At 44.0% G+C, this 27,322-nt stretch overlaps 1 protein-coding gene across 1 annotated transcript in view; it reads right to left on the reverse strand.

The window, feature by feature from the left end:
• The window catches only part of Mthfd1l (methylenetetrahydrofolate dehydrogenase (NADP+ dependent) 1 like), a 189,341-nt gene that overhangs the window by 40,978 nt on the left and 121,041 nt on the right, over positions 1-27,322 (reverse strand). The window contains exons 25-26 of the mRNA XM_027939442.3: positions 17,328-17,435; positions 14,844-14,996 (exon numbers count right to left, since the gene is read on the reverse strand). Of these exons, the coding sequence (XP_027795243.2) occupies positions 14,844-14,996; positions 17,328-17,435 (261 nt within the window). The remainder of the gene's footprint in view (positions 1-14,843; positions 14,997-17,327; positions 17,436-27,322) is intronic.

A 27,322-nucleotide genomic window follows, 5' to 3' on the forward strand; every position in this document is an offset into this window, starting at 1 on the left:
TTTCTTTTTTTTTTTTTTTTTTTTTTTTGGGGGGGGGGTGTACAAGGGATTGAATCCAGGGGGGGTTTTAACCACTAAGTCACATCCCCACCCTTTTTATTTTTTATTTTGAGACAGGGTCTCACTAGGTTGCTTATAGCTTTGCTAAGTTGCTGAGTCTAGTTTCAAACCTGCGATCCTCCTGACTCAGCCCCCTGAGCTAGGATTATAAGCATGCACCACCACACCTGGCCTGGCCTGGACTTGAACTTTTGATCCTCCTATCTGAGTCTCCAGAGTTACTGGGTCAATAGGTGTGCGCCACCACATCTAGCTAAAACAAACAAACAAAAAGCCTGTCTTTCTTAATATGAGCATTGCAGTAAGGATTTACACTTCTCTTAGATGCAAGGGTATTAAAGAGAACTTTTCACCTCTAACTGTGACTTTATTATAGCTTTGATGACAAACTCTTTGCCATTTGGAAGTAGCATCAACCATACCATAAGACAAGAGAAAAAGATGACTGAAACCTAGGTTACTGTCCTGATGGCCTTATAATGACTCTGATACAATAGAAAACAAGTCAAAAGTGGAGGATTATATTGCATCAGAAGTATTTGTAGAAGTGAGACAAATAATATATGAAATTTCAAACCAGAAGAGATTTCCTAATTTATTTGCTGTACAACTCTATTTGCTTGCAGAATATAGTTTGAAACAAGTTTAAAGGCTTTTGACTGTTACAAAGAGTAGCCCTTAATGTCCAGATAGATATTGACACAGTATCTGAGCGCCCCACCCCAGGTATTCCCCCAGGTTGGGAATAGCTCATACAGATTGCCATCAACACTGCCCCTGCAGCTGTGCTATGGTCTGATCCCATCATTCCTGTGGGTTAGGGCTTCTGGTGGCTCACCCACTGTCTTCAGGGTCAAACTCATTCCCAGCTACTGCCTCTCAGGCAGCTTGTGGTCATGGTCCTACTCATAGCTCTGCTGAGAGTACATTATCCTTGCTCACCTCTGTAAGTGCTGCTCCCTTTTAGAACATCTGGAGGCACTTCAGGGAAGGTTCTCAGCTCTGGAAAAGTGGCTCCCTTTCCTGTGTCCCTTTGCATCCTGGAACCTGGAACACTTTGTGTGGATGTATCAGTTTGTTGGCTTTCCCCAGAACTAAGCCTACAGGGCAGGGATTAGGTCTTTCAGGCTCAGTAACCTCAGCGTCTGTTAGACATTCAGAGGCTGTATATCATTGCAATGTAAAAAAACTCCCAAAGTTCAGCCAGAGCCTCTCTCCTAGACTCTAGAAACAAGTTTCTAACTGTCTGATGGACCACTTGGACTTGGATGTCAAACACGCACCTCAACCAACATGGCATGCACAAGGCCAGTTGGCTGACTGCGTTCTGTGCCATCTTCCAGATCCTCAGGAGTCCCTTGGGCTCTTTCCTCACATTCTGCCACTTGTCAGCTCCAGTGCTTCCACGTCACTGAGTCTCCTGGCTGCAGACATCTTCCTCTCCACCTGTACTGTTGCTCTGTTGGGACTCATTACCATACCCAGGTCATAGCACCTGCCTCTCAAGGTCTCTCAGCCTCAGTCCCTTCCCCTTCCAGGAGGTCGCTGCCAGAGTGGTCCTCTGCCCACAGAATCTCCAGTACTCTGTCTAATCTCCTAACCTCTACAACCAACCTTCCCAGCCTGCCTCACTCTGTGGTCTCTGTCACCTTTGAACACCTAATGCATCTCTCACTGACGCCTTTCTTCTGGCAAACAAACAGCTCCAACTGTATTTGCTTTAATTTTTCAGGTGTTTTGGTCTTTTCTACCCAACATCCTGCTGCCTCCTGAGGGCAGCACCAGGCTTCATGCTTGGTTATACTTCTTACTGCTCAGCACACACACACACACACACACAACACCATGAACACACACTGACTGATTTGCCACTGAAAAGAAAGTATTATTCTTGGGGGAAATTGTTTTTTTCTTTTTTTTTTTTTGTGCTGGGAATTGAGCCTTGGGGTGCTTTACCACTGAGCTACAACACAAGTTCTTTTTACTTTTGGACACAGGGTCTTGCTAAGTTGCTGAAGCTGGCCTTGAACTTCTGATCCTCCTGTCTCAGCTTCCTGAGTTGCTGGATTACAAGTGTACATCACTGTGCCTGGCTCCTAAGCTTTTTTTTTTAAAAAAATTTATTTTTTAGTTGTAGTTGGACAGAATACCTTTATTTATTTATTTTTATGTGGTGCTGAGGATTGAACCCAAGGCCTCGCACTTGCTAGGCGAGTGCTCTAGCACTGAGCCACAACCCCAGCCCATAAGCTTTAATATGTACAGAATATGAGAATTCTCCTTTGTCGCTTTTCGCCTACTGTGCTCACAGGGCTGGCGTGAGTAATGAGCTCATCTCTATGAAGCATTTGGAAGGATGTCTGGGCTTTGGTAAGAATGGTGATGACTACGATGACGATGATGGTGAATCTTGAAGTAAGGACCCTAATATGTCAGTACAAAATGTGGACATCAGTTTCCACACCAAGGGCTGGACTGCTGAGCAATCCGATTTGCTGCGAGTGGTATAATATGACAAGCAAGCAGCCCTGGTATTTGCAGGGAACTGGTTCCAGGACCTTCACCCCAACCCCTACTCAAATATACCAAAACCCAGAGATGCTCAAGTCCCTTATAAAAGGTAGTATAACATTTGCATATAACATGTACAACCCCCCCCCTTATATTCTGATCATCTCTAGATTACTTTTAATACCTAATATAATGTACATGCTGTATAAGCAGTTGTTATACTGGTGCTGCGGATGTAGGTCAGTGGTAGAGCACTTGCCTAGTATGTGTGAGGACCTAGGTTTGATCCACAGAACCAAAAATGAAAAAAAAAAAAAAAACTTGTTATAGTGTATTCTTCATGAAATAACAAGGAAAAAAAATAGTCTGTACATGTTCAGTGGAGACACTTTTTTTTTTTTTTCTGAGTATTTTTGACCATGATTGATTGGTTGAACCCATGGGTGCAGAGGGTCTACTATATATTTTGTCTTTGTTCTCACTTCCATTCACAGGGCCCCTAACACCCTCGGGATTTCAGAGTGATAGGCACATCTTCTATCATTCATAATGAGCTCTTTGGATCATACTTGAATTTATGCTAACGAGATGACCAGGTTGGGACCCCTAGCCAGCAGTGACGTTCACATAACCAAGTCTCCTTATGAAAATAACATTTTTCCTCTTTTAAGAAAATTGAGTCATCCTCCTTCCCTAGCTAAATTTTAAAAATCAAAGAACACACCCTTTCTTTTGAAAACGGGTCAAGGAAAACCTACTAATTTACCATGGATAACACTCTCATGTATGGTTCCCTTGCCAATGATTGGTTTAAGCTTCTTTCAAAAGACTTTTGAAGAAGCCTCCTTTAGTTCAAACTTATTGAACCCCATCACCCCCACTGGACCTGCAAAGAATCTGGTGGGCAAACGTATGAACTAAAGGGCCCCCAACTCCACCTCAGGTCATGCGAACGAATCCTTTTCCGAGCGTGGGTCCTATGAAGAGCCATGAAGCTAGCATGTGCAGACCACTGATGACTTCACCTTCCCTACACATCAGACCAACCTATTTTTATCCCTGAAACACCCTTAACCCTGTCCCTGGGGAGGTGGACTTGAGTGCAGGGCCTTTTGTCTCCTTATGTGTGGCTATGGGCGAATTATTCTTTTATTTGCAAAACTCTTCATGTTCGGGACCATCCTTCTGGGTGGTGGGCAGACTGGTTCAGTAACACTGAGAAGATGAGACAGTTGGGAGCTGGGTGTAGCTCAGGGGCAGAGCATTTGCATAGCATGCACAAGGCCTGGGTTCAGTACCCCATTGCACCCCCAAAAGGAGACAGGCTGGAGCTCTTAGTTTCACCCACCAGGCCTCTAAGAATGGAGTGGATTGAGGCTGGAGATTAAAGTCTAGGAAAACTCTAGAACAAGAGTTGACAGCTCTTAGGTTGGCGAGCCACCTGCAAGCTAGGAGGGTGGTACACCCAACTCCACAGGGTAGAGCTGCCTCCCACACTCAGGACCCGTCCAGACCTCACCCTGTGCACCTCTTCACTGGGCGGTTTATTTGTTATCTTTTACAGTAATTTTTAGGGTAAACCAGTTTCGTGCTTCCCTGTGCTCTGGGGGTTGTCCTAGCAAATGAGTTGAAGCCAAGGTGGGTAGCAGGAACCCCAGCTTTCAGTCAATCTGGCAGAGTATGGGTAGCCCAGACTTGCCATTAGTGTCTGGAGCAGGGCCAGTCCTGTGGGACTGAGCGCTCAACCTACAGAATCCAACATCATCTACAGGTAGATGGTGTCAGAATTAATTGACTTATAGGATACTCAGTTGATGTCCACTGGGGAATGCTTGATTACGAATTTTCTTTTCTTTCTTCACCTTCTTTTTCTTTTCTTTTTGGTACTAGGGATTGAACCCAGGGGTGCTCTACCACCGAGCTACATCTCCAGCCACTGTAATTTTTAATTTTGAGACATAGTCTAAGTTGCTTACGTCCTTGCTAAGTTGCTGAGGCTAGCCTTGAACTTGCAATCCTCCTGCCTCAGCCTCCCAAGCCACTGGGATTACAGATGTGCACCATGTACCTGGCTTGATTATGAGTTTTCTTATAGCTGATCACAGAAGTGTTTTGTGTGGAGTGTGATGGTACAGATTGATAGTTTGTTGTTTCCTTTATAGGGGACAATTGATCTGTGGGTCCTTATTTAAGGACACTAATAAATTAATGTATCTGGACCTGGTTTCATAGTCTTGTTGGTCAGTAACTGGTTAGGAAAAAAAAAAGTACCAATTCCAAAGGCTAGAAAAAAAGAAAGATTTGTGAGTCCTTGAGTTTCTCCTAAAAATCTCCTAAAATGCATTTCTAGACTGGTTTTGAGTCTGGAACTGTAATACCAGGGAGTTTACACTGGCAGTGAACTTCGATTCCATTGCTGGCTGGAGCTGGCAGGATGCCAGTGCTAACAAATGTTCTGCACTGGGCTTCCCACTGTAGGAAGGTAGAGAGAACTGGAGACAGGTTTCCTATTCTGGAGGGGTCTGGACAAATAGGAGATCCTGGGCAAGGTGACTTGGCAAGGCTAAGGATGCTCAAAGGACGAAAGTACACTATGCCTCAGCTGGGGATCTGTGGGGAAAGATGCAGAGGTGAGCACATTCTGGGGGTCATGGAGGGGCACCTCGCCCATCTCCAGTCCTGGGAACTCTGTATCCAGGAGAAACAGAGAGAAGTTTGGGAAGTGGATGATGAATTGAGGAAGCCAACAAATTTGGTACACATGGTCCCATGCGCTCCACAACTGATTCCTCATGTTGAGGGGATCTCAAAGGGAGACAGATATCCACGATGGATTCAGCTCCTTACGTTGTCAGCTGGCAGCTTCTTCCTTAGCAGATTGTGGTACCTTTATTAAAAATGCCTAGGACGCATACTTAGTGTGGGCACCTAGCAAATTCTTATGGGGGGGTTGGCAAGGAGATAGTGAATTTTTATTCTGGATCTCCCAGGAACTTGATAAAATTCTGTCATTGATCATTTAAAACATAAATTATTACCCCACACCTATTTTACATTGGTTCTCTGATTTTATATCAGTAAGTATAGCCAGAACTAATTAAATATTTTGGATTTTCATTGATACTCCCAAGAAAAGGATACATGATAACCAATAATCCCCAAATCATGTAACCACAAATATTCTCATTTAAGATGATATGAATGGGTAAACATAATATTCACATATATAATATACACACATATTATATATTACATATATCATACGTAATATATAAATATACGATATTATATATTTATGCATATATAATATATACATAAATATATTATATACATATAAAATAGATATATATGTAAACATGTACACATATAATTTACATATATACACACACATATGTATAATTAAATTGTCCACTCATGCATATCATATTAAATGAAAATATTTGTGGTAAATTTATATATATATATACACACACACACACACACACAAATACACACACACATATACATAAACTGCTAACAGTTCCAGAAATTATCAATTATATGTCTTTATAAGTCACACTTCCAGTTTTAAAGGATGTGGTTTTTCTTAAAAGTTCAGCTTTCCTTTTTCATCCCTCCCACTTAACCCTGACTGACTCCAAGGATGATCTGGTTCCTTAATTTGCAAAACTGGTATTTTGGTTTATATTAATTCTGTGCTGCTTCGGATTACGTGCCTCTTAGCAAAGTATAATGAAAGTAATGAGGGGGCACAGAATAGAAAGAAGCTCTGTGAGCATCATATTATTTATGCGTGCCTCTCAGGTCCTGAACCAAGATTTATTTTAGTTGTCATTATTATACTAAGACTCCAAACCAAAAATGGGGAAAAGAAAACAAGTAGGCTATAGATGAAAGTGGAAGAGAAATGAGTATTGTATCAAGCCCTAGAAAAAAACAACAGATCAATACGCTGATTGCAGCACTAGACCGGAAGGCACTGCAAGCACCCTGTTTCTACATATGCAGAAAGTAAAAAAAAGAACCTACACATAGGAATTAATGGGAATGGATTAAAAATTCAGTGCAATAGTAGGAATATCTGGCAACACTAATACTCAATATATTTTCCTGGCTGAGGCTGATTTCATTGAGAGTAATTTTATACTTATGCTAAAAATAAATTTGCACATCAAATCTGGGAGAACAGATCCTCTAAACAAATGGATAAGACCTAGATGACCTTCTGTGCCAGAGAGGAAAATATCATTTCCATGAGTCACAAAGCTTTTTACTCTTGTCAATGTGATAAATAATTTCTGGAAACTGAGAACCATGCTGGTCACCTTCCTCTCCCCTGAACATGCATAATGAAGACAGGAAGACTCCTCTCTTGGTCAGACATAAGTGACTTTCCCTCGCGGAAGGCGTGGTTGCAAAGCAGCCAGGAGATCTAATGCAGGGACACAGTGGGTGCCTGGGCCGTGTTTGGGAGAAAGCAGGAAGTTCTGATGCAGAGATAAGGAAGGACTGTGTGGAAGGGGGACTCAGGCCCAGGAGTGAAGAGGAAACAGGCAGGCATTCAGTGATGGGGTTAGAGGACACTGGGACACCGTGCAGTGAAGCAGGGCTGAATGTGCTTCATTTTAAACTCATCAGAGAGACTGCAGATGTCAGGCCAAATCAGGGCCAAGGAGCCCTGGAGACAGGATGGTCCTTTGCAGAGACTTGTGCAAAATAAGCTATAAGTTTCTTTCTTTACTTATGGGGCTGGGAGTGGGAAGGCAGGAGAAGTGGAAATTGAGGGGGAGACGGGGTCTAGGTGATTTTGTTGACAATGTGCAGGTGCCGAGCTCCTGAGTGGCATTCCAGGCTAATGAGTTCTGCAAGGTCTCCCGTGGTGGGCCCTTTGCTGTGTTACAGATTATACATCTCACTTAAAGCTTCGCTCCGAGAGTCACTGTTTAATTTTCTCACTATATAACCAGCCATAAATCTCTGCAAAATGTGAGGAGTCACGCGTTTGATTTATAAACCTACAAAGGTCTGAATGAATTCGCCTTCATGTCTAACCCAGTGGAGCAAGTGTACAGCCACGGATTCTAAAGGAGAGGGGGGGACGGTACCCCACGGAGTTGCAAAGAGCTTCATCACTGACCTGAATCAGACCCAGCGGGCAACTCAACATTCAGTACATGCTTCCACAGCAGAGGGAGTGGGGCAAAACAAAGTAAGCTTGGCTGAACAGGGTGGGGGGGAGGGGAGACAAGTGGCAGTGACTCTGCGGGGTGCCAAGGCCCCCAATGCCTTGGTGGAGAGTCCAGTAACTCTCCACCCAGCACTTCCAGCACTGGCCGGGGATGACATCACTAATTCCCCAAACACATTCCAGCAGTTTCCTGCTTTCCGGAGTCCAGCCAGGTGATGACGTCAGGGGTGCACCTGGGTAGAGATGTGGCCTGGTGAGGTCACCAGGGTGAAGACAAAGGTCACGCCAGTTGCATAAACTGCTTGTTTTGCTGCTGATCTTTAGTCCCCTGTCCCTGGACAGACTTCCACATTTTGTTGGATCTGGCCTGGGCCAATCCCAACAGGAGGAGAAAAAATGTGTGTGTCAGCATGCAGTGCCTTCTTGTCACCCTGTGCCTCAGAAAGGGCAGGGGGCCAAAGGGAAGGCACTGCGGGGGGACAGAGGGAAGGAAGGAACTGCACAGAGATAAGCAGAGCAGCGCAGGCCCCCAGGCCCCAGAGCCCTACCACTGCTCCCCACCTCCCGCCTCCGGGCCTCCTGCATTTCTTTGCTCACCTGTCTGTGAGAAAGAAGCAGTCTGTCTCTCTGCAGTTACACACCCTGACCTCTGTCCTGTGTGGCACCAACTGCCATAAAAATGCTAATTGTGAGATTGTTAACCCGAGACCCAGATTGCTATCCTAAGCACCCATTATAGCATAACTTTATGTCCCATCTTGGTCAATAAAAAAAAGTTTATGCCCTAAGTTCTTCCAGGGCTTCACTCTTTGCCACAACATGAAGTAAAACAGTCACACTTAAAACTAAGTTCAAAAGGATAAATGGCTAAGAATTCAAACTTGGCCAGATACCTCTTTTTGCCAACTGTCTTTAAATGAGTCATTGTTTAAAGAATGCCTGGTGAGAAGAAGTGGTTCCCTCATCCTCTCTCCACCCTAAAACAGTACATAAGCAGCATCCTGGGACCCATTCACATGGAGAAAAAAATCCTGAACTTCCTTTGCAGAATCTGGGTTGAACAAACATGAGACAGAGCAAGAAGAACCACGAGCAGGAGTACAGTTCTCATAGGTGCATTCTAGCTCTTTGTCTTTTCTTTGGTCGCAACTCTTCAGTCATGGAAACACAGTACGACAGCAGGGATGGGTAGGTGACAGGATGGACAGGTGACAGAAGGGCCTGATCTGTACATGCATGTGTTCTGAGTCCCTCGCAACTGTTTGGCTCCAGTAGTATACTTCCCCCGAGAACTTGGAGTTTATCGTCTCCCCACTGACTGTACTCTCTGATAGCTGCCCAATGTGTTGATGTGGACTATACAGAAAAGCAAAGAGGAAGAAAAGCTGCTCATCGTATCCCTGTCCCACGCTAAGGTTTTTTTTTTTTTTTTTTTTTTAATATTTATTTTTTAATTTTCGGCAGACACAACATCTTTATTTGTATGTGGTGCTGAGGATCGAACCCAGGCCGCACGCATGGCAGGCGAGCGCGCTACTGCTTGAGCCACATCCCCAGCCCCCACGCTAAGGTTTTGATGTCATCTCCCTGGTCTTTTCCTGCATGGAATGTAATTTACTTTCCCACAACATCACTCCATATACTTTGCTTCCCTGTGAGTGGTTTTAGGTCATGAAATTTATGTCAGATGATGAAACAGGCTTTGTAAAGTATGAAAACTTAAAGACCATATCAAAACAGTGTAGCTAGAAAACCAAGACCACCTACTACATATTTTTGGCATGAGATTGTTTTTTGAGAAGTTTTATAAACTATTAGGTTTATGGAGCTCTATAAACCATCAGCTTTGAGAGGATTTTGGAAACATACCATAATAGGGTAATTTGTAGAATAGAAGACTAGAGAACCTTAAAAAATGATGTGTTCTTTCCTCCCTCCTCCTAAGATCCATCTCTGGTCAACTATTGGTTATAAAAGGATATTCTAAGCGGTATTGTGCTGGTCAAGAATCTGGTGCTATTTTGTAGTTTTCAGTAATAAGTTGGAAAAAATATACCAGAAAAATATTACACAAAAGAGGCAAGAGGACATGAGAAGCTTACTAGGAATGAAGAAAGATGTTTTAGGAAGGAAAACTCAGCGACCTTAAAGCAAATATAGAAAACACTAGAAGGATGTGAGAATGGTAGCCAAGGCCTCAGATACCCCTGAGCTGAGGAGTCCAGGAAACTTCCAGTTTCCATGCAGAAGCCCTGGGAAGGGAAATGGATTCATGAAGCTGCTGATGGTAACTACTGGTTCATGTAGGTTACCATCAGTGTTAGATTGAGTTGACCAAGGCCAACTAAAGCAGTAACTAACTGTTTGGTTATACAGAACGTCAAGCAATAGTTCAAGGTAGAAAAACACGTGACCTGTAAGTAAAGATGGAAAGTGAAAGTAAATATTTAGCAAGTTAAACCTGGAGGGTAAAGTTGGACCCTCCGGTACTTCTGCATGTGATCTCCCCACACCAGCCACTCTGAAGACGTTTCTCCTTCAAGGAAGGACTTGCTTATGTTGGGATTCTTCCCTTATAGACCTACAGGGTTTTATGGCCTTGCCTGCCTGAGGTACTTGACAACGACTTGCTGAGGAAAAGAATGAATGGGTGAACATCAGAGAAGAACGGAGAGCCTTTCTGGGTTTCAGGTCCCCGTGGGGACTTTCCTTCTGGAGTGGGTAGACAGATATGCATCACAAGGGCGCTCTACTCAGCACATGTTGAAATGATTAAGTGTAATAGTGATTCACTCTGCTCGAATTTTCCCACCTGAAGAAGCCAGTCCCCCCAATGTCCCCATTCCTCTTCCCCTTGGTCATCTCAGCAGGAAATTACTATCCCGTCTCTCACATGGGTGATGAAGAGCAGAGGCATTTTGGCAGTCAGCAGCAGGGCCCAGAGTGGGGCTGAAGAAAAGTAAATACCGGTCCTTATTAGGAGATCCTGGCCTCCACTCGTGCATCTCCCCGTCCCCACACAGCTTCCTGCTCTGTCATAGAAAGTAGCCCTCTCAGCCACCGCCTCCCAGTGCCGGTTTCCTGACTTCCAGGAACCACTGGGTCAGGCCCCGCTTCCTTCCTTCTCTTTACACTGATTGTTTCAAGAGGATTTCACCACAGTGCACTGATGCTCACCGTGTCCCTGTGTGTGGCCACAAGAGGAACGCCGGGGCACTGTGACGTGTGATAATGGCACAGAGGGCTCCTCCAGGGCCATTCCACACATTCATTTTCTAACTAGTCATAAGTCAGAGAGTGACATCAGGAGCAGGCAGCCGTCCTGGTGTGCAGGCAAGAGCCATGGTTGATAGAATTCTCATTTCCTAGAACAGCTGAGGTCTTTACCTGGCAATGGATATGCTGGTGTCAAGAGGGGCACAAAGAGATTCATATGTTTGTTTAGTGGCTCCCAAGATTTTATATTACATTTTGATTTTTATTTAATGATTATTAAGTGCTCAGGAAGCAAATAAGGTATCAGTCAAATTCACAATCTTTTAGGCAGACCATGTGCTTGGGATTTCACTTCTGCCCCCTCTACCAGCTGTGAGCTGCCTGAAGCAGAGACAGCATCTTTATGTTGGGGCTCCCTGAGCGCAGGGCCTTCTGCACACTGGCTGAATGAATGAACTCACTAGGTGAACTACTGTGGGATTCTGAATCTCACACGGTGAGTCAGGACAGATTGTGAATCAGGCTAACTTTCGCTTGGAGGATGTCCCCGTGTCCTTCTCTCTTTGGGCACCCTTGTCTTTCCTACTGGTCCAGACCCTCTGGGCCTGTTCTGCAGATTGTCCTCCTAGTCCTGAGCAAAGGCCTGCACCAACTGAAGCCCAGGAGTGGCAAGCCATCACCATGGCCACTCGAAGGCATAAAAAGCAGGATCTTCTCAATAAATCATGGCATTTGCAGGTGAATGGATGAAACTAGAGAACATCATGCTAACTGAAATAAGCCAATCCCCAAAATCAAAAGTTGGATGTTTTCTCTGATAAGTGGATGATAATCCATAGTGAGGTGGGGGGATAAGGAAGAATGAAGGAAGTTGGGTTTGTATAGAGAGGAGTGAGGGGAAGGGAGGGGTGAGGCTGTGGGGATGGGAGGGACGGTAGAAGGAGACAGACAGTATTACCCTATATACATGTCTGATTACACTATTGGAGTGACTCTGCACCATGTATAGCCAGAGGAATGAGAAGTTGTGCTATATTTGCATACAATGTGTCAAAATGCATCCTACGGTCATGTATAACTAATTAGAATGAAAAAATTAATTCACTAAACCCAAACAACAAAACAAACAAAAAAGCAGGCTTTTCTCAATATTCATTTTTTTTTTTTTGTTTTTGAGATGGGGCCTCACTGTGTTGCCCAAGCTGGCCTTGAACCCCTTCAGAGATTCTCCTGCTTCATTCTCCTGGGTAGATGGGACTGCATGTGCAAGCCCCTGCACCAGGCCTGTTTTTATTAATAAAGATCTACTTATTTACAATAAAATTCACCCTTTTTAGGTGTGTCCGTCGGTCGAGTTTGGCCAAATGCACAGTCATAGAACTACCACCATCACAATTAAAATCGGGGAATTTTCATCATCCCCAAATGCTCATTCATAAGCCTTTGTAATTAATCCCCTTTCCCCAATACCCCAATCCTAGCAATCGCTGACCTGACTGTACACCTCAAATGTCATCCAGTCCTGACTTTATTCAAAGCTTTCTCCCTTCAGTGACCCTGTTGCTATCCTTCCCTCCATCTGCAAACTCAGGTGCCTGGCTCTGGTGCCCCTGAACTTTCTGGGGATGTCTCTGCGTCCTTCCCACTCCCTGCAAACTTCCTGCTACTCGGCCTGCTCCAGGGTTGGTGTTTTCCAGGACTCCTTCCTTTAGCCTGTCCTTCTTGCACTCCCACTAGCCTTGCTCCTTCCCTTACCTAAGGACACTGTCCTCTGTGTCTCTAAAACTTACAAGGTCGGGCTGGGGTGTAGGTCAGTGGTAAAGTGCTTGCCTCACTTGCACAAGGCCCCGAGTTTGGTTCCTTGCACTATAAACGCCCACAAAAAGCCACAAGGTCACCTTCCTGTTCCTTTCTTCAGAGTGCGGTGTCTGTATTTCTAATGGAGCCACATATTTTATATCTCCTTTTAACCCTTCAAACTCTCTGCCCAAGCTGGACTCATCCCTGGCCCTGTCAGACTGCCTTCTTCCTGGATCCTGTACATGCCCGGTGGTACTGCCATACAGAGCCACCAAAATGGAACGGTCACTTTGCCCTGTCCCCACTGCAGACAGCTGCCTTTAAAACACGCCTCAGCCTCACCTCCACTCTGCACATCTACCTCTGCACTGCACTGCCGACCCTCACTGCCTTGGTCCCCAGCTGACTTAACTTGCCTCCCTGGGTCTTTCTCTAAACTTTCTCCCCATCGCTGCCAGTGCAATCTTCCAAAATTACAAATCAGACTACGTTCTTCTTCTAATTAAGAAAACCCCACCCTCTGAGAGCTCCCCAGTGTGCTCAGAATGAAGGTCAAGTCCCCTGAGGTGGGTGTTTGACATCCTTACCAACTGGGTCCCATGCTGCCAGCCCACCCCACTTCTCAGCCTCCCTGTCACCTCCTGCCCCATCAACGCCAGGGCCTTGCACCATCTCAGGCAGGGACACTGTGTACTTCTGTGCCTTTGAGTTGAAACCCACGGCTTCTCCAGCTCTGAGGTTGAGCCCTTTATGGACATTGGACATCTCCTCTCTCTTCCCCTCCTCTGGGTAGAGCCTTGGCTTCCCCTGGCTTTGAGGGCATCCAGACACCAGAACAGCACACTCTAGATGTCTCTGTCCTGGTCAAACCTCTGCTGCTCGTACCCACCCCTCTCAGAATCCCTGTGCCTCTTGTATGGGAAGAATTCTGTACTTTTTGACCATCCACTGATTTCCTGCAAAACAGAGCCCTATGGTTGATTGCAAAAAGCCTGTTAGGATGATTTCTGTCTGGGCTCAGGTCAGTCTGTAACAATGACGACGGTAACAATAATGAGTTAGAATGGTTTTTTGTTTCCCGCCTCATCTAGGAGCATTGCATGTGAGATGATGTCAAATGTAGGCCACTGATGGAACCAAGGGAGGGCCCGCCTTGTGTGGCTAGAGGGAAGCCCACCATGGTGGATTTTAAGTGCTGTGATAAGCTGTTATTTCTCTGCTCATCTCCTGTCTTCTCCTCACCGACAGCCTGAAATATCATACTGATCACACTAGAGCAATGCAGATTACTATGTCAAAAATGAGAACTCAGGTGACCTGTTAATGTTCTTAGCCAGAGCTGCTCAGGTGATGTGCCCAGGAGGGAGGCCAAGGTGAGGCTCTGGTCTCCCAGCTCTTGGAGTGTCTGGGTTGACTTTGTCCAAGTCCAGCATGAGCAGCCTCTTCACTTCTGCTTTATTATTTTGAGTGTCATGATGCAAAAGATTGAGAAGCACTGTTCTAGGCTATTCCACCGGTCACACAGCAGACAGAATTCTTCCATGTCTGCTCTTCCCTGTCCCAGGAGAATCAGTTTTATGATTCTTTTTGCATGGTATTGGGGATTGAACATTCAGCCATTTTACCACTGAGCTACATTCCCAGCTTTTTAAAATTTAAAAAAAAATTCTGAGATAGGATTATGCTAAGTTGCTGAAGCTGACCTTGAACTTGTGATCCTCCGGTCTTAGCCTCCCAAGTTGCTGGGATTACAGGTGTGTGCCACTGGCCTGGTTCCAGTTTTATGATTCTATGGACCATGAACACCTGCTCTGAGAAAAGAAAAGCCCAAACTACAATAGCAGAGGAGGGTTTTTGTTTGTTTTTGTGGTGCTATGGTTTGAACTGGGCAAGTGCTCTACCACTGAGCTACACTCCCATCCCTCTTTCTTTTTTTGTTTTGGTAGAGAAGTAGCAAAAACTACCCATCACTCCCTAACACACCATTTCTAGAGAGCTGGCCAAGCACAGGGACTTTAGGCTTCGAGGTAATACTGATCCATCGGGGTTTGTGGAGCCTGTGACTCACCGTTCCCACCAAAGGGTAAATAAACCCAGCGCCTATGCTGGCCCGGACGTCGCTGATAGGTAGAATGAAATCCCTCGGCACGCCTTTCTTTTCAGGTTGGTGAGACAGAGAAAGGTGGGTCTTGGCCATGCAGATGGGCAAATTCCCAAAACCCTGTAAGAAAGGAAAGGAAACATGTTCATTTGTATAAATGTTGGTCTCCTGGAACTTGCTGAATTTGCCTTCTATACAATCTCTATAGCAATAGTGGCTCAGACCCCAGCGCACCAGGAGCTGCTGTTCCCACGTGTTCATGGAGCAAGAGGCTGAAGGTGAGAGCTCATCCCGGGTGCCAGTATTTGGTAGGTTGGGGGTCTACTGTTTATTTTGGAAATTTTCTTGAAGAGAAGGTAGCAGTAGGCTCCTGTGTGTGGGAAAGCCAGGCTATTTTTAGGCACAGCAGGGGCAGCAGCAGCTGCAGAAAGCACTTTTCAAGGCTATTAATATCCAGGACCCAGAAAGGTAATCTGGAGAGGGGCTCCCTAATGAGTCTCTCAGTCCCATCCTTCACTCAGTCTCAATCTGTCAGGAAGCAAAGGACCCTTTGTGCTGGTTTATGAATCAAGGCCATTTGATCTGCGATTACATTATAGGAACTAAGATGAGGTCACTTTTTTAAGGCTCTTATTTTTAAGGACCAAAGCCCATGCCTGACCCAAGTTCCAAAGGTGAAAGGGCAGGAAGTCATGTGTGGTGTCTCACAAAAAGGACAGTGTCTCCAAAGCCTGCTTGTGATTAAATGGCACACAGTGTTCCTTCGAGACTTTGCTAATTAATTGCAACCACATACTTGACACGTAACTTTTAAGGAATATTCCCTTGGTAGACAGAGATAAAAGGAATGCAATCCTCAGAGGTAACCCACATAGGAGTTCTTATGATTTGGCCCCAAACTATTTGGAACATTTCAGAGTATTATCAGTTGCAGCGGGTGGGGAATTCTCTTTTTGAAAGCCCTATTCATATACTACAAAGAATTTTGCTGAGGAAATATCACAAATGCTCTTCAGAAATGGTGCCCATAATTTTGGACCTTGAAGATCAAACATTGAAATAATGTCTATGAACTGATAAAGATTCGCCCATTTAAAGATTTGCCAATGGAAATATTTTTTAAAAAATGTCATACCATTACCATATTAGTTCCTTAAAAAAAGATATTTTAAAACTTAAAAAAAAAGATTAGACTCAATATTAGAATAAATGATAGTCCTAAGTAACATTATTAAAAAATCATGGGGATAAAATGCTCACAGTTCATGACAATGACCTTATTTTACTAAGTTCATTGCATACAAATGGAAATTTCATCACAGAACAACACCATGTGCAGAGCAGTGTTTGGGAATCATTTTTTAGAAGTTAAGAGCACACATGGAAACTTCCAAAAGAAACGAGTTGCTGACATCCTACCAAACCTGGGAGAATACCATGGTCAGCACGGGCGGTATTTAACAAAATAACAAATATGGTTTACAAATAGTTCGGGAATTAAAAAAAAAAAAGGTTAATGTCATTTTTTTTTTTTTTGGAACCAGGTATTGAACCCAGATGTGCTTAACTACTGAGCCATATCCCCAGCTCTTTTTTATACTTTATTTAGAGACAGGGTCTCACTGAGCAGCTTAGTGCCTTGGTTTTGCTGAGGCTGGCTTTGAACTTGCCATCCTCCTGCTTCAGCCTCTCAAGCTGCTGGGATTAGAGGCGTGCGCTAGGGCTCCCAGCTTGATGTCACTCTTAATGAAGCTCTTTGGCCAGTAAGCTTGTAAAGCACTCTAACTTCCATCTTGTCATGCCAACCTGGATGGGGCCATTCGAGGCACATGGTCCTTTTGGTCATGATGGCGGAACATCCTGCAGTGCAGTGGACTGCTCTTGCCTATCCACAGAGGATGAGACAGTGGCTCGTGCTCTGGATTACGGCCACCTTTACGGTCACTTGCAAATTTACTTTTGTCATTTTCCAGAGGTAGATGATGACGGATCTTTGAAATTGGTGAGCAATCCCGGCAATAGACCAACAAACTACTCACATGGAAGGGAATCCCGAATGTTCCTATCTTCACACACTGCTCTCCTATTTGCTTCACCGGGCAGCATGCTCATGTGAAGAGGAAGCACTAGAACCGTCTACATCAGACTCCACAGCTACTCAACAGAGCACTGGTTGGATGTTTCTGCAGAGTAGGGGGACTACGGGCCACGTATCACATACAAAGGTGACACCACCCATGACAGACACATTTAGAGTCTCAAGTCAATGATGCACATGTCAGAGGACATATGCCCTCAGCATGAGGTAGCCAGTGCTCTACCCCACGACGGTACTTCAACCTTGGCTGATTCGTTCAGCTGGCGAGGCTGACACCTCCAGTCTTCAAGCCAAGGGAGTATTTCAAGAACCCCAGGTGTATTTCTTTTTTCCCCTACAAGTACAATTCTTACCTGTTGAGTGTAACGATCTATTTTGGATTGTGCCTCAGGAGAGAGTTCGATATCCTTGGCTCCATACACGGCCTGGGCAATGGTTCTTATCTTTTGCACAATTGGAAGCTGGAGAGACACAGAGACAACAAAGTTGTAGACTTCTCTTTCCTTTTATTGGCACTGGGGATCGAACCCAGGGGTGCTCCACTACTGAGGTGCATCCCAGCACTTGCATCTTTTGTTTTGAGATAGGATCTCTCTAAGTGGCTAAGGCTGGCCTTGAACGTGTGATTCTCCTGCTTCAGTTTCCTGAGCTGCTGGGATCACAGGAACGTGCCATAGCGCCTGGCCAAAGTTGTTAACTTTAATCTGGTTGAAGAAGGAAGAGAAAGCGTGGTGAGGTTTTTGATATTTGCTTAAAATTCCCTGTGAGAGTCCCTCCTCAGCAACAGTGGCATTCAGCACAGACTCTCTTTTCACTTCAATCACTCTTATTTATTTATTTCTCCTTCAATTACTCTTAAACCACTGAATGTTCAGGGCAGAAGTCAACTGGCAAAAAAGAAGCCTCAGATGTTCAGCCAATTTTGTGTGCTTATCTAGTTGACCATTTTCTTCCACTGGAGAGTTTTGAAAATGTAGTTTATACTCTGCTTTTTAATGGTCTTATATATCAGAACAGGAGTCTCTTAACTCAATAGTTAACGCACATTTTAAAGAGGTTCTGGCTAGGCATAGAGGCACACACCTGTAATTCCAACAATGTGGGAGGCACAAGTTGAAGGCCAGCCTCAGCAACTTTGCAAGACCCTGTCTCAAAAAATTAAAAGGGCTTAGGATATGGCTCAGTGATAGAGCAGCTTTGGTTCAATCCCTAGTACCAAAAAAAAAAAAAAAAAAAAAAAAAAAACCCATAACAAAACAAAATACTGGTTCATAGAAGAAGAGTTTCTCTCTCTTTGTGTGTGTGTGTGTGTGTGTGTGTGTGTGAGAGAGAGAGAGAGAGAGAGAGAGAGAGAGAGAAGAGAGGAAGAGCAGGAAGACTATTTTAATATAGATATCAATGTGATTGAACATTTGATTGGAAAATCAGAGATGAATCTATTATCACATGAGCAAATTATGAGAAATCCTGCAGCATGATAAGAATATGCAAAAAGACCAGATACTGGTAAATAGAATGTGCTCGGGGAGATGGTGTCCACAGTGAGAGATGGAAGACCTAGGTGCAGATTGCTGTGAGACACCAAAATTGGTCTTACAGAACAAGATTGGTTCATTAAGAAGGGAATATGCTGCAGACAAGGTGATTCTTAAAGAAAAGCATTTGACAAAATTGTTCATAATTTTACTGTGGGTAGAAAATACAGCAGCATGGTGCAGTTAGTGGCTTCCCTGTTTGGTGAATGATTCTTGAGCTGAGCACTGGGGGATGATTGGTGTCACCCACGCAGCAGAAGCCTGTGGCATGCCTTGGGGACTTTCCTTGGCAAGGGCCAATGGTACATTTGTATGAATAACTTTGAAACAGGGCACAGAGTTATCCAACAAGATAAAACTTAGGAAGCTGCCTCACTGGGCCGTGGCCTGTCCACTCTGGGAGAATTCAGCATAAGCTGAACTGGTGCCAGGAATGTGGTACAAAGAACCACTGTGTGAGCGTAAAGTTGAGGCTGGGCTAAAGGTCAACCTCAAGGGCAATGTCTTTCTTTTTCTTTTTTTTTGGTACTGGGGACCGAACCAAGGGATACTTTACCATTGAGCTACATCCCCAGCCATTTTGCACTTTTTATTTCTTATCTTGAGACAGGGGCTCACCAAGTTGCCCAGGCTAGCTTTGAACTTGTGACCACCTGCCTCAGCTTCCAGAGGAGCTTACAGTTGTGAGTGCTACCATGCCCGACCTCCAGAGCAATTTCTAATGTAGAAGGGTCAATGTTCATACTAGCTCAATGCTGTTAGACATCATCTCTTGTTTACCTAAAGAAGGGATATAGCACAGCCCTGGAGCACCTAGGAGGGCCTCAATATATATTTGGACAAATAAATGATGATTTCCAAATTTCCTGTTTATTAAGCATGGGTTCCACGTGGGCCCTGCCTAAATTTGGCTAACTCATAGAACCTCTCTGAATTCATTTCTTCATCATTAAGATACGAATGTGAGCCAGGCACGGTGGTACATACTCATAATTCCAGCTCCTCGGGAGGCTGAGGAAGGAGGACCACGTGTTCAAGACCAGCAATTTACTGAAAAACTGTATCAAAATAAAATAAAAAGGGCTAGGAACAGCTCAGTCCTGGTGCTCTTGCCTAGCAAGTGCCAGGCCCTGTGTACAAACCCCAGTGGTAGAAAAAAATTAAAAATATAAGGATGTAAATATTGTACATCACTTTACTGCATACACTGAAGCAAGGGAGAGAAAGCACACGGCAAATGTGCTGTACAGGCTTTCAGTAATATTATTATTCAGTGAGGCAGTGGGGTGGAGAGAAAGAAAGGTTTCCTCTGAAGTTCACCGAAATAGATACTGCTATTCATAACACACTTCATGAAAAGAATTCACTCTTTACTGTGCTATGATTATGATTTGATAATAAGGAGTGTGATTTTTCTATTAATAATTAAGGAAAAATTCACAACTGGATGCCTTGTGAAGGATTTAGTGAGTAGGTACTTGTTTTACTCTTATTTTTAAACATGAAAACATCCTAAGAAATGCATCTATTTTAAAATATTTTAATTTTAATAACACACACAACATATAATTTACCACCTTAACCACTCTGAGTGCGCAGTTCAGGGGTGTTGAGCACATTCACATCTTGATACAATCCGCCCCAGGACTCTCTTCATCTAGCAAAACTGAAACTCCACCCACTGAACAGCCACTCTGAACCCTACCCCAGGCCCTGGTAACCACCATTCTGCTGTCTGCCTCTGGGAATCTGGCAGCTCTAGGTCCCTCCTACAAGTGGAATCACACGGATCCGCCTGTATCTGGCTTGCCTCTGAGCACAGTGCCCTGCGGGAGCACCAGGGGCACCATGTCAGAACTGCACTCCTTGAGGGTGACCGTGCTCTGGTGCATGCACTTGGCTTGTCCATTCACCATCTGTGAATGATGCTGCTGAGAGCATGGGTTTACGAATATCCCTTTGAGCCCCAGCTTCTAACCCTTTCAAGGAAATGTGCATCTTTGGTCAACAAAGTTATTTCCTTTCTCCTGTTTACTAGAAAGCGTTTTGAGGAGGTTCCAGGCGGAATTTACGGAGTTGCTGTTTTAGTCTCTTTAGGAAAACTGCAGCCACCTACACACAACAGAGGATCTAAACAAGATGGTACTGGGACGACAGGAAGAGGCCAGCCGTGGAAGCGAACCCTGTGTCTCCTGCTCGCTCTCGCTGCCCTGCCGAGCTCTGTGTCCAGCAGGCACTGGTGTCTAGCCCTGGCAGTGGCACTTCTGCTACCCGAACCTCAGCTTCACCATCCCTGGAGAAGAGGAAGGTGGTTCCTGGGGGCTTTAACATGTCCAGTACCATCCCCTGAGACCCTGAGAGAATGTGCCATCTGTACCCTGAGCTTGGGTCATGAGACCCTGTGTTGAATAAATAAAGTGCTTCAACTCACAAAGGAGGAAGCCTACGTCCAAGGCTCCCCAGGGATTCCAATGATGGTGTTTCTTTTTCACTCATATGTATAAGTAAATAAATAAAAATATCAGTTAACTTATCTTTGGGGTTTAGTGTAAAAATGAAAAACTGGCCTGATAAGGTACTTCCACTGGATGTCATCTATTTATATTGAATCAGTAGGAGAGGACTTCCTATTGACTCTCTGCTTGATTTTGGAGAGAAGCATAATTTTTTTTTGGGGAAAAAAAAAAAGCCGAACTCAGTCCAATGATCTAAATTCCCTTGAACAGCTCTGTGGCAAATGATACCTTGTATAGAACAAATTATGTGGTAAAATAGATTATGAGTTCTTATGCATTCATCATTGCTGGCCTGCCCCCCCCCCCCCCCCCCCCCCCGGCTCTGTGAACGTTGACTAATCTATTTATTCACATCTTTCATCCTGATATGCCTGGTGTCTGGCACAGTGGCCTGCACACAGTAGGCCTCCCACGAGCATGCGCTGAGCGAACAGATAACCCTAACCCTCTCAGGCAAGCACTGTCACGCTGTCGGAGCTTCGGGGACTTTGTGTATGAAGAACTTGGGAGGGAGGGGGCACGTGATGAACCAGTGTGACAGAATGGAGGGCAGGACTGAGGTCCTGCATAAACACCACTCCTGCTGCCGGAGGCCCCAGCCTGCAGGGGAACCACGGAAAGCAGCAAAGGCTGGCAAGTCATCAAAGGAACCAAAAAGGGCCTCGAGGGAAGGACGGGAAAGGTCTCCACAAGCAAAAAAGGGAAGAGAAAGGCACGGGCCCAGGTGCAAGAGGAGCAAACAAAAGCCTATTCCGAAAACAGCAGCCGTCCGTCCTATTACATACTACACAGCTGAAAACCATGGTCAAACAACGGAGAGCCTGTGTCTAGAGTTCCTCTGAACTAAAACTATGTTAAACTTCATATTCATCAAGAATATCACTCTAAACACTGTACATCAATTCCTTCCCAAATCTCCAAAACGTTTGTTTCATGAAACCGAAATACTTAAATCAGAGCTGTCTGATGGGATGTTCTGCCATAATGAAATGTCCTATGGCCCAGTAGCCACTCACCTCTTGTGGCTATTAAAGCATTTGAACAACACCAGGGCAATGCAACGAAGAAAGTGAATTCTTAATTTTATTCAGTTTAAATAGCCACATGTGGTCTTAGTGCAGCTCTGGAAAATAGTCTCTTGCACACAGTAGGCACACCATGAGTCTCTTGCACACAGTAGGCACACCATAAACATTAGCTGAGTGACACCTGAAGGTTAAGCTGGAGAATAGGATGGTCTTTGTTTTATTATACTCATGGTATATGGTGATCCAGGCTCACAGAAGCTGAGTTACTGGAAAAAAGTATATTATGCTTTCTGAAATTATGGCTTTGCCAGTAAATGATGGAGCTGGAGAATATCATGTTAAGTGAAATAAGCCAGTCCCCAAAAACCAAAGGCTGAATGTTTTCTCTGATTTGCAGATGCTAATTCACAATAAGTGGGGGCTGCTAGGGAAGAATAGAGGTACTTTGGATTAGACTGAGGGGAATGAAGGGAGGGGAGGGTCCATGGGGCTAGGGAGAATAAAGAATGAATTGGACATTATTACCCTATGTGCAAATATTATTACATGACCGGTGTGATTCTACATCATGTACAACCACAAGAATAAGAAGTTATACCCCTTTATGTATGATGTGTTAAAATGCATTCTACTGTCATGGTTAACTAATCAGAACAAATAAAAATATTTTAAAAAAAGAAAGTATATTCTGCTTAAAAAGGTTTGGGAAATGCCCACGATGTTTATTTTGTTTTTCTTTTTTGGTACCAGAGATTGAACCCGGGATGCTTAACCACTGAGCAACATCCCCAGTCATTTTTTAGATTTTATTTTGAGACAGGGTCCTGCTGAGTTGCTTAGGGCCTTGCTAAATTGTTGAGGCTGGCTTTGAACTTGAGATCCTCCTGTCTCAGCCTCCCGAGCAGCTTGGATTATGGTGTGCACCACCATACCCAGCCCCACTGAAGTTTTTATATCAAATTATTTAAAGACCTTATTTATGAATTACTGGAATAAAACTGATCTATAAAATCCAGAGAACAGTTACTTACATTTTTAAATTTTTTTTTTTTTTGGTGATAAAAATATGGGGGGCCCAAAGCAAAACAAACAAAAATAAAAACAAATGTGTAATAGAACCAGAGTTTTAAAATGAAGCTGCTAAGGGATGGAGATGTAGCTCAGTGGTAGTAGACCACGTGCCTAGTATGTGCCCTGGGTTCAATCATCAGGACTGGGAAAAAAAGCAGAGGGGGGAGTAGAAATGGAGGCATAAAGGCTATATAACGTGATGTCTCAGCTCATCTGGAGGTTGATGCTAAAGTCTGCAGCACTGGACATCATTTAGAAGAGCCAGGAAAAGGCTGTGTCCTCTGTTATCCTTACCTGCCCATCCCTTAATGAGCCCACACTGCTGCCCAGGTGCAAGAACACTGCTGTTTCTTCAGCTTGCACCAAATGAAGTGGTTGGCAGGCATCAGGACTATCTATGCTGAGTAAAAAAATACATTGTTCTTCTGTTTTCCCAAGTCCACAGAGTTGAATTCAAGTACATTAAAAGTTCTCATGCTGTGATACTGGGACAACTTATTTCTATGCCCATAAAGTGTTTAAAGGGAGGATCAATTAACAATTTTTAGGTTGAACAGAAATCTCCAGGTACACAGTAATTATTTCAGTTTTTAGTTTATATTTTAAATGAAGCATAAGTTTTGAATAACATACAAGAACAGTTCAGCATATAGCCCAGCCTTTCCTGTAATTCAAATAAGAGTACAATTCTAAACTGTAGATGTTAATTTACACTGACCATATCCCACAGGTGCACGGGGTTGCATTACAAACATACCACCTGGTGTCCAGGGAGCAGCTCGGTCCTTGTTACTGAGAACAACAGGCCCTTGTATCCCTGACACAAAGCATACCCTTGGCTGGAAACCAACACATCTCAGCTACCAAAAGCATGTGTGCTGACTTCCCGGAGCCTTTTCCCTGAGCTTGGGTCTCCATGGGATCATTGGCCTGAGCAGCAGGTTGGGGACCCTGGGAGGAATTCATTCTCTTAAGGCAACTGCTGTGTGTTATGGAGATAACTGGGTCTAAGAAATGAGCTCCTAGTTAGAAAATTTGCACTTATTCCTGAGAAATGATGAAGATGATGAATTGACATGGGAGATCTTTGATTACTCAACAGAATATTACATGTCAAATAAAGGAATTGATAGGCACATGCTATTTTAAAGATCCCACTCAGATGAAGGAAGAGGGCTGACATTGGCGGAACCCGCATGGCCTAACGACATTCAAGTACCATTGTGATGTAGCTGCTCCTTCCTCTCTTACAAACCTGACTTAGGAACATTGGTGTGTTATCTAGGAGTGCATCGAATCAACTCGAAATGAGTTTCCCAAGGTCCAAGTGGTTTAACATATGTGCTACCTTTACTGTTTATACCTGCAATAATACTTAAGTAATGTTGTTCACGAATTTGCTTTCAGTTTGAGATAATGAACAGTCTCACAATGAGACTACAATGGTCTCATCTAAATTTAAGAAAGTCTGCAGATGGATGGGGTGGGAGGGGTAGAGACAGCTGTCTATCTTGTGGTACGACTCTGATAGCTCATTTTAGATTCTGTCGAAATTTTAGAGGAAATAATGCATTTCTAGAAACTTTCATCACCCTGACATTCCATTTTTCATGGCAGAAGGGTGCATTTAAATGAATTTTTAAGGATCCTTGTGATGTGTAAAAGGATCTCATCAGGTGCTGTTTTGACCATATGGGAAACAAAGCTGGCGCAGGCTCTGTGGGAACCACACAGGTGAGCAGGATGCTCTACAAGTTGGCTGGTTCTCAGGGAGGCTCAGTTCTCTTGGGATACTCCCTCTAACACAGAAGGATAAGGCACTTGGCAGGCTGTGTGGGATGAGAGAACCCAGAGGCCAGTGTTGGGGAAGAACGTAGCAGTAAAATGCATCTGAGGAGTGTCTGCAGAAAGTCTGGTCTAGCAGGAGGTGATGTGGGACTCGGAGTAGAATCCTGGAAGGAGGCTTATGAGGGGCTGCAGCCGTTGAGGATGGATGATCGAAGGTCTTTAAAGGCAGCTCAGTCCTAACTAAGAAAGCAAGACATTACAGGGTAGAGGGAAGGGAGATTTATGAATAAGATGCTCACCGATTGGACGGTGTGAGGGGCAGCTTTCTACAGAACACCCCAATACTCCTGTGCACAAAGAAGAGAGAGCTAGAGAGAGCTGGCAGGCCCAGGACAACCACGAGCCAGTGGGAAGGACAGACAGGAGACCATTGTGTAGGGACAGGGACGACACAAAAAAGGGGCTTTTAAAAATTACTATGAAATATAAGAGACACACACAGAGATTAAAAAAAAAAAACTACATTAAGTTTTAAAATTCTATTGACTCAACAATGTGAATGTACTTAGTGCCACAGAACTGCACATTTAAAAGTGGTTAAGATGAGGCTGGGGAGGTGGCTTAGTGGTCAAATTCTTGCCTACCATGTGTGAGGCCCTGGGCTCCATTTCCAGTATCAAAAAAAAGTTGAAGTGGGAAATTTTATGTTATGAACATTTTTACCACAATAAAAAAATCCCACTGTATATGCATGGATATAAACACACATACATTTATTTATTTAAAATTTGAGGCTCTGGTTGCAAATGCCTTAAGTCTAATTAAAAGGAAACTCAAAACCTCAATGTCTGTTCAAATTTGAATCTTTAAAGAAATATGAAATCATTTCTCAATAATCAACCAAACCAAACCAAAACAAAACAAAACATGCCCTCCCTTTAAAAAGACCAGCAGGGGAGAAACCACCCCTAATGGAGGGGATGGGAGAGTGTCAGGTTCAGATCTCGGAGGCCAGCTGCCTTCAGGGTGTGCCTTCTAGCCCCCACTGCGATCAAGAGGATGGCTCCATACAAGTGACAGGAAAGACCTTTTAACAAAACAAACGCGATTCTTTCTTGCAGTCAAGGTTACACCTCAAAACGTTTACAAGGTTAGAGGAAGGATATGGAGATGATTTTCAACCTCAGCTCCCAGTTCACAAACAACATTCAGACTCTGAATTTCAAGTCAAGTTTTCAGTGTTAAACCTCCTACTTTGCAAAAATGATTCTTTTCATGACATCATGAATGACTCCCAATTCTCAACCAGAAGCAAAAACAATGTATATCTTGGTTTAATTGCCCTTTTATCATGGTACATTAGAAACTCTGGTTTTTGCTGGGCACAGTGGCACATCCCAGCGACTTCGGAGGCTAAGGCAGTAGGATCCCAATTTTAAGGCCAGCCTCAGAAATTCAGTGAGATACTGGCTCAAAAGAAAAGAAATAGAGCTGGGGATGTAACTCAGTGTTAGAGTATTCATGGGTTTACTCCCCAGTACTAGGGTGTTGAGGGAAAGAAAGTCTGCTTTCTTCTGTGAACTCTAAGGGACATACTAGGCTTCTAATGCCTAGTTTTAATCCACTTAAAAAAAAAGAAAACAAACATACCTAGAGTTTGATAAAGTTACTCTAAGTTACTCTTTTTTTTTGAACTGAGGATTTAACTACCAGTCTTTCTATTTTTTTTTTTTTTTTTTTTTTTTTTTGGGACAGGGTCTTGCTAAATTGCTGAGACTGGCCTTGAACTTGCTATTCTCCTGCCTCAGCTTCCCGAGTCCCTGGGACTACAGGTGTGTGTCACTGTGCCCAGCTGCAAGAAAATTCTTGGAAGGTCAATTCAGGAGGTTTGTTCTCTTTGTGAGGTGAACATGATGGGAAAGAGAGTTAACGTGGATTGGCAGCTCTTATGCTGTAGCATTAAACCCTGAGATATTATCTTTTTATTTATTTATTTATTTTTAATTAAAAAAATTTTTTGAGACAGGGTCTCACTAAATTGCTGAGGCTGGCTTTGAGCTTTCAGTCCTCCTGTGAAGGTGGTGTCAATGTCAGATGCTGCTGTATAGTGGGAGAAGCTGAAGCTCAGAGATGAGTCAGTTTGTCTAAATTTATATCCATAGTAGAAGGAAGACATCAAGATTGGAATAGAGACCCCCAGGCTTCAGCCTTCTCATTATAATATGCATCGAGTCTCCATCTGTTATGGGGCAAGTCCATCACCTTCCCAGCCTTTTTTTCAGTCCTGGGAAAGGAGCCCAGGACCTCATGCATGCGAGGCAAGTGCTCTACCACTGAGCTACACCCCCAGCTCTACCTTCCCATCTACAATGCAGAGCTGAGCCCACATCCCAGATGGATTTGGTAAGAT

This window comes from Marmota flaviventris, chromosome 6, assembly GCF_047511675.1.
Source record: "Marmota flaviventris isolate mMarFla1 chromosome 6, mMarFla1.hap1, whole genome shotgun sequence".
Lineage (NCBI taxonomy): Eukaryota > Metazoa > Chordata > Mammalia > Rodentia > Sciuridae > Marmota > Marmota flaviventris.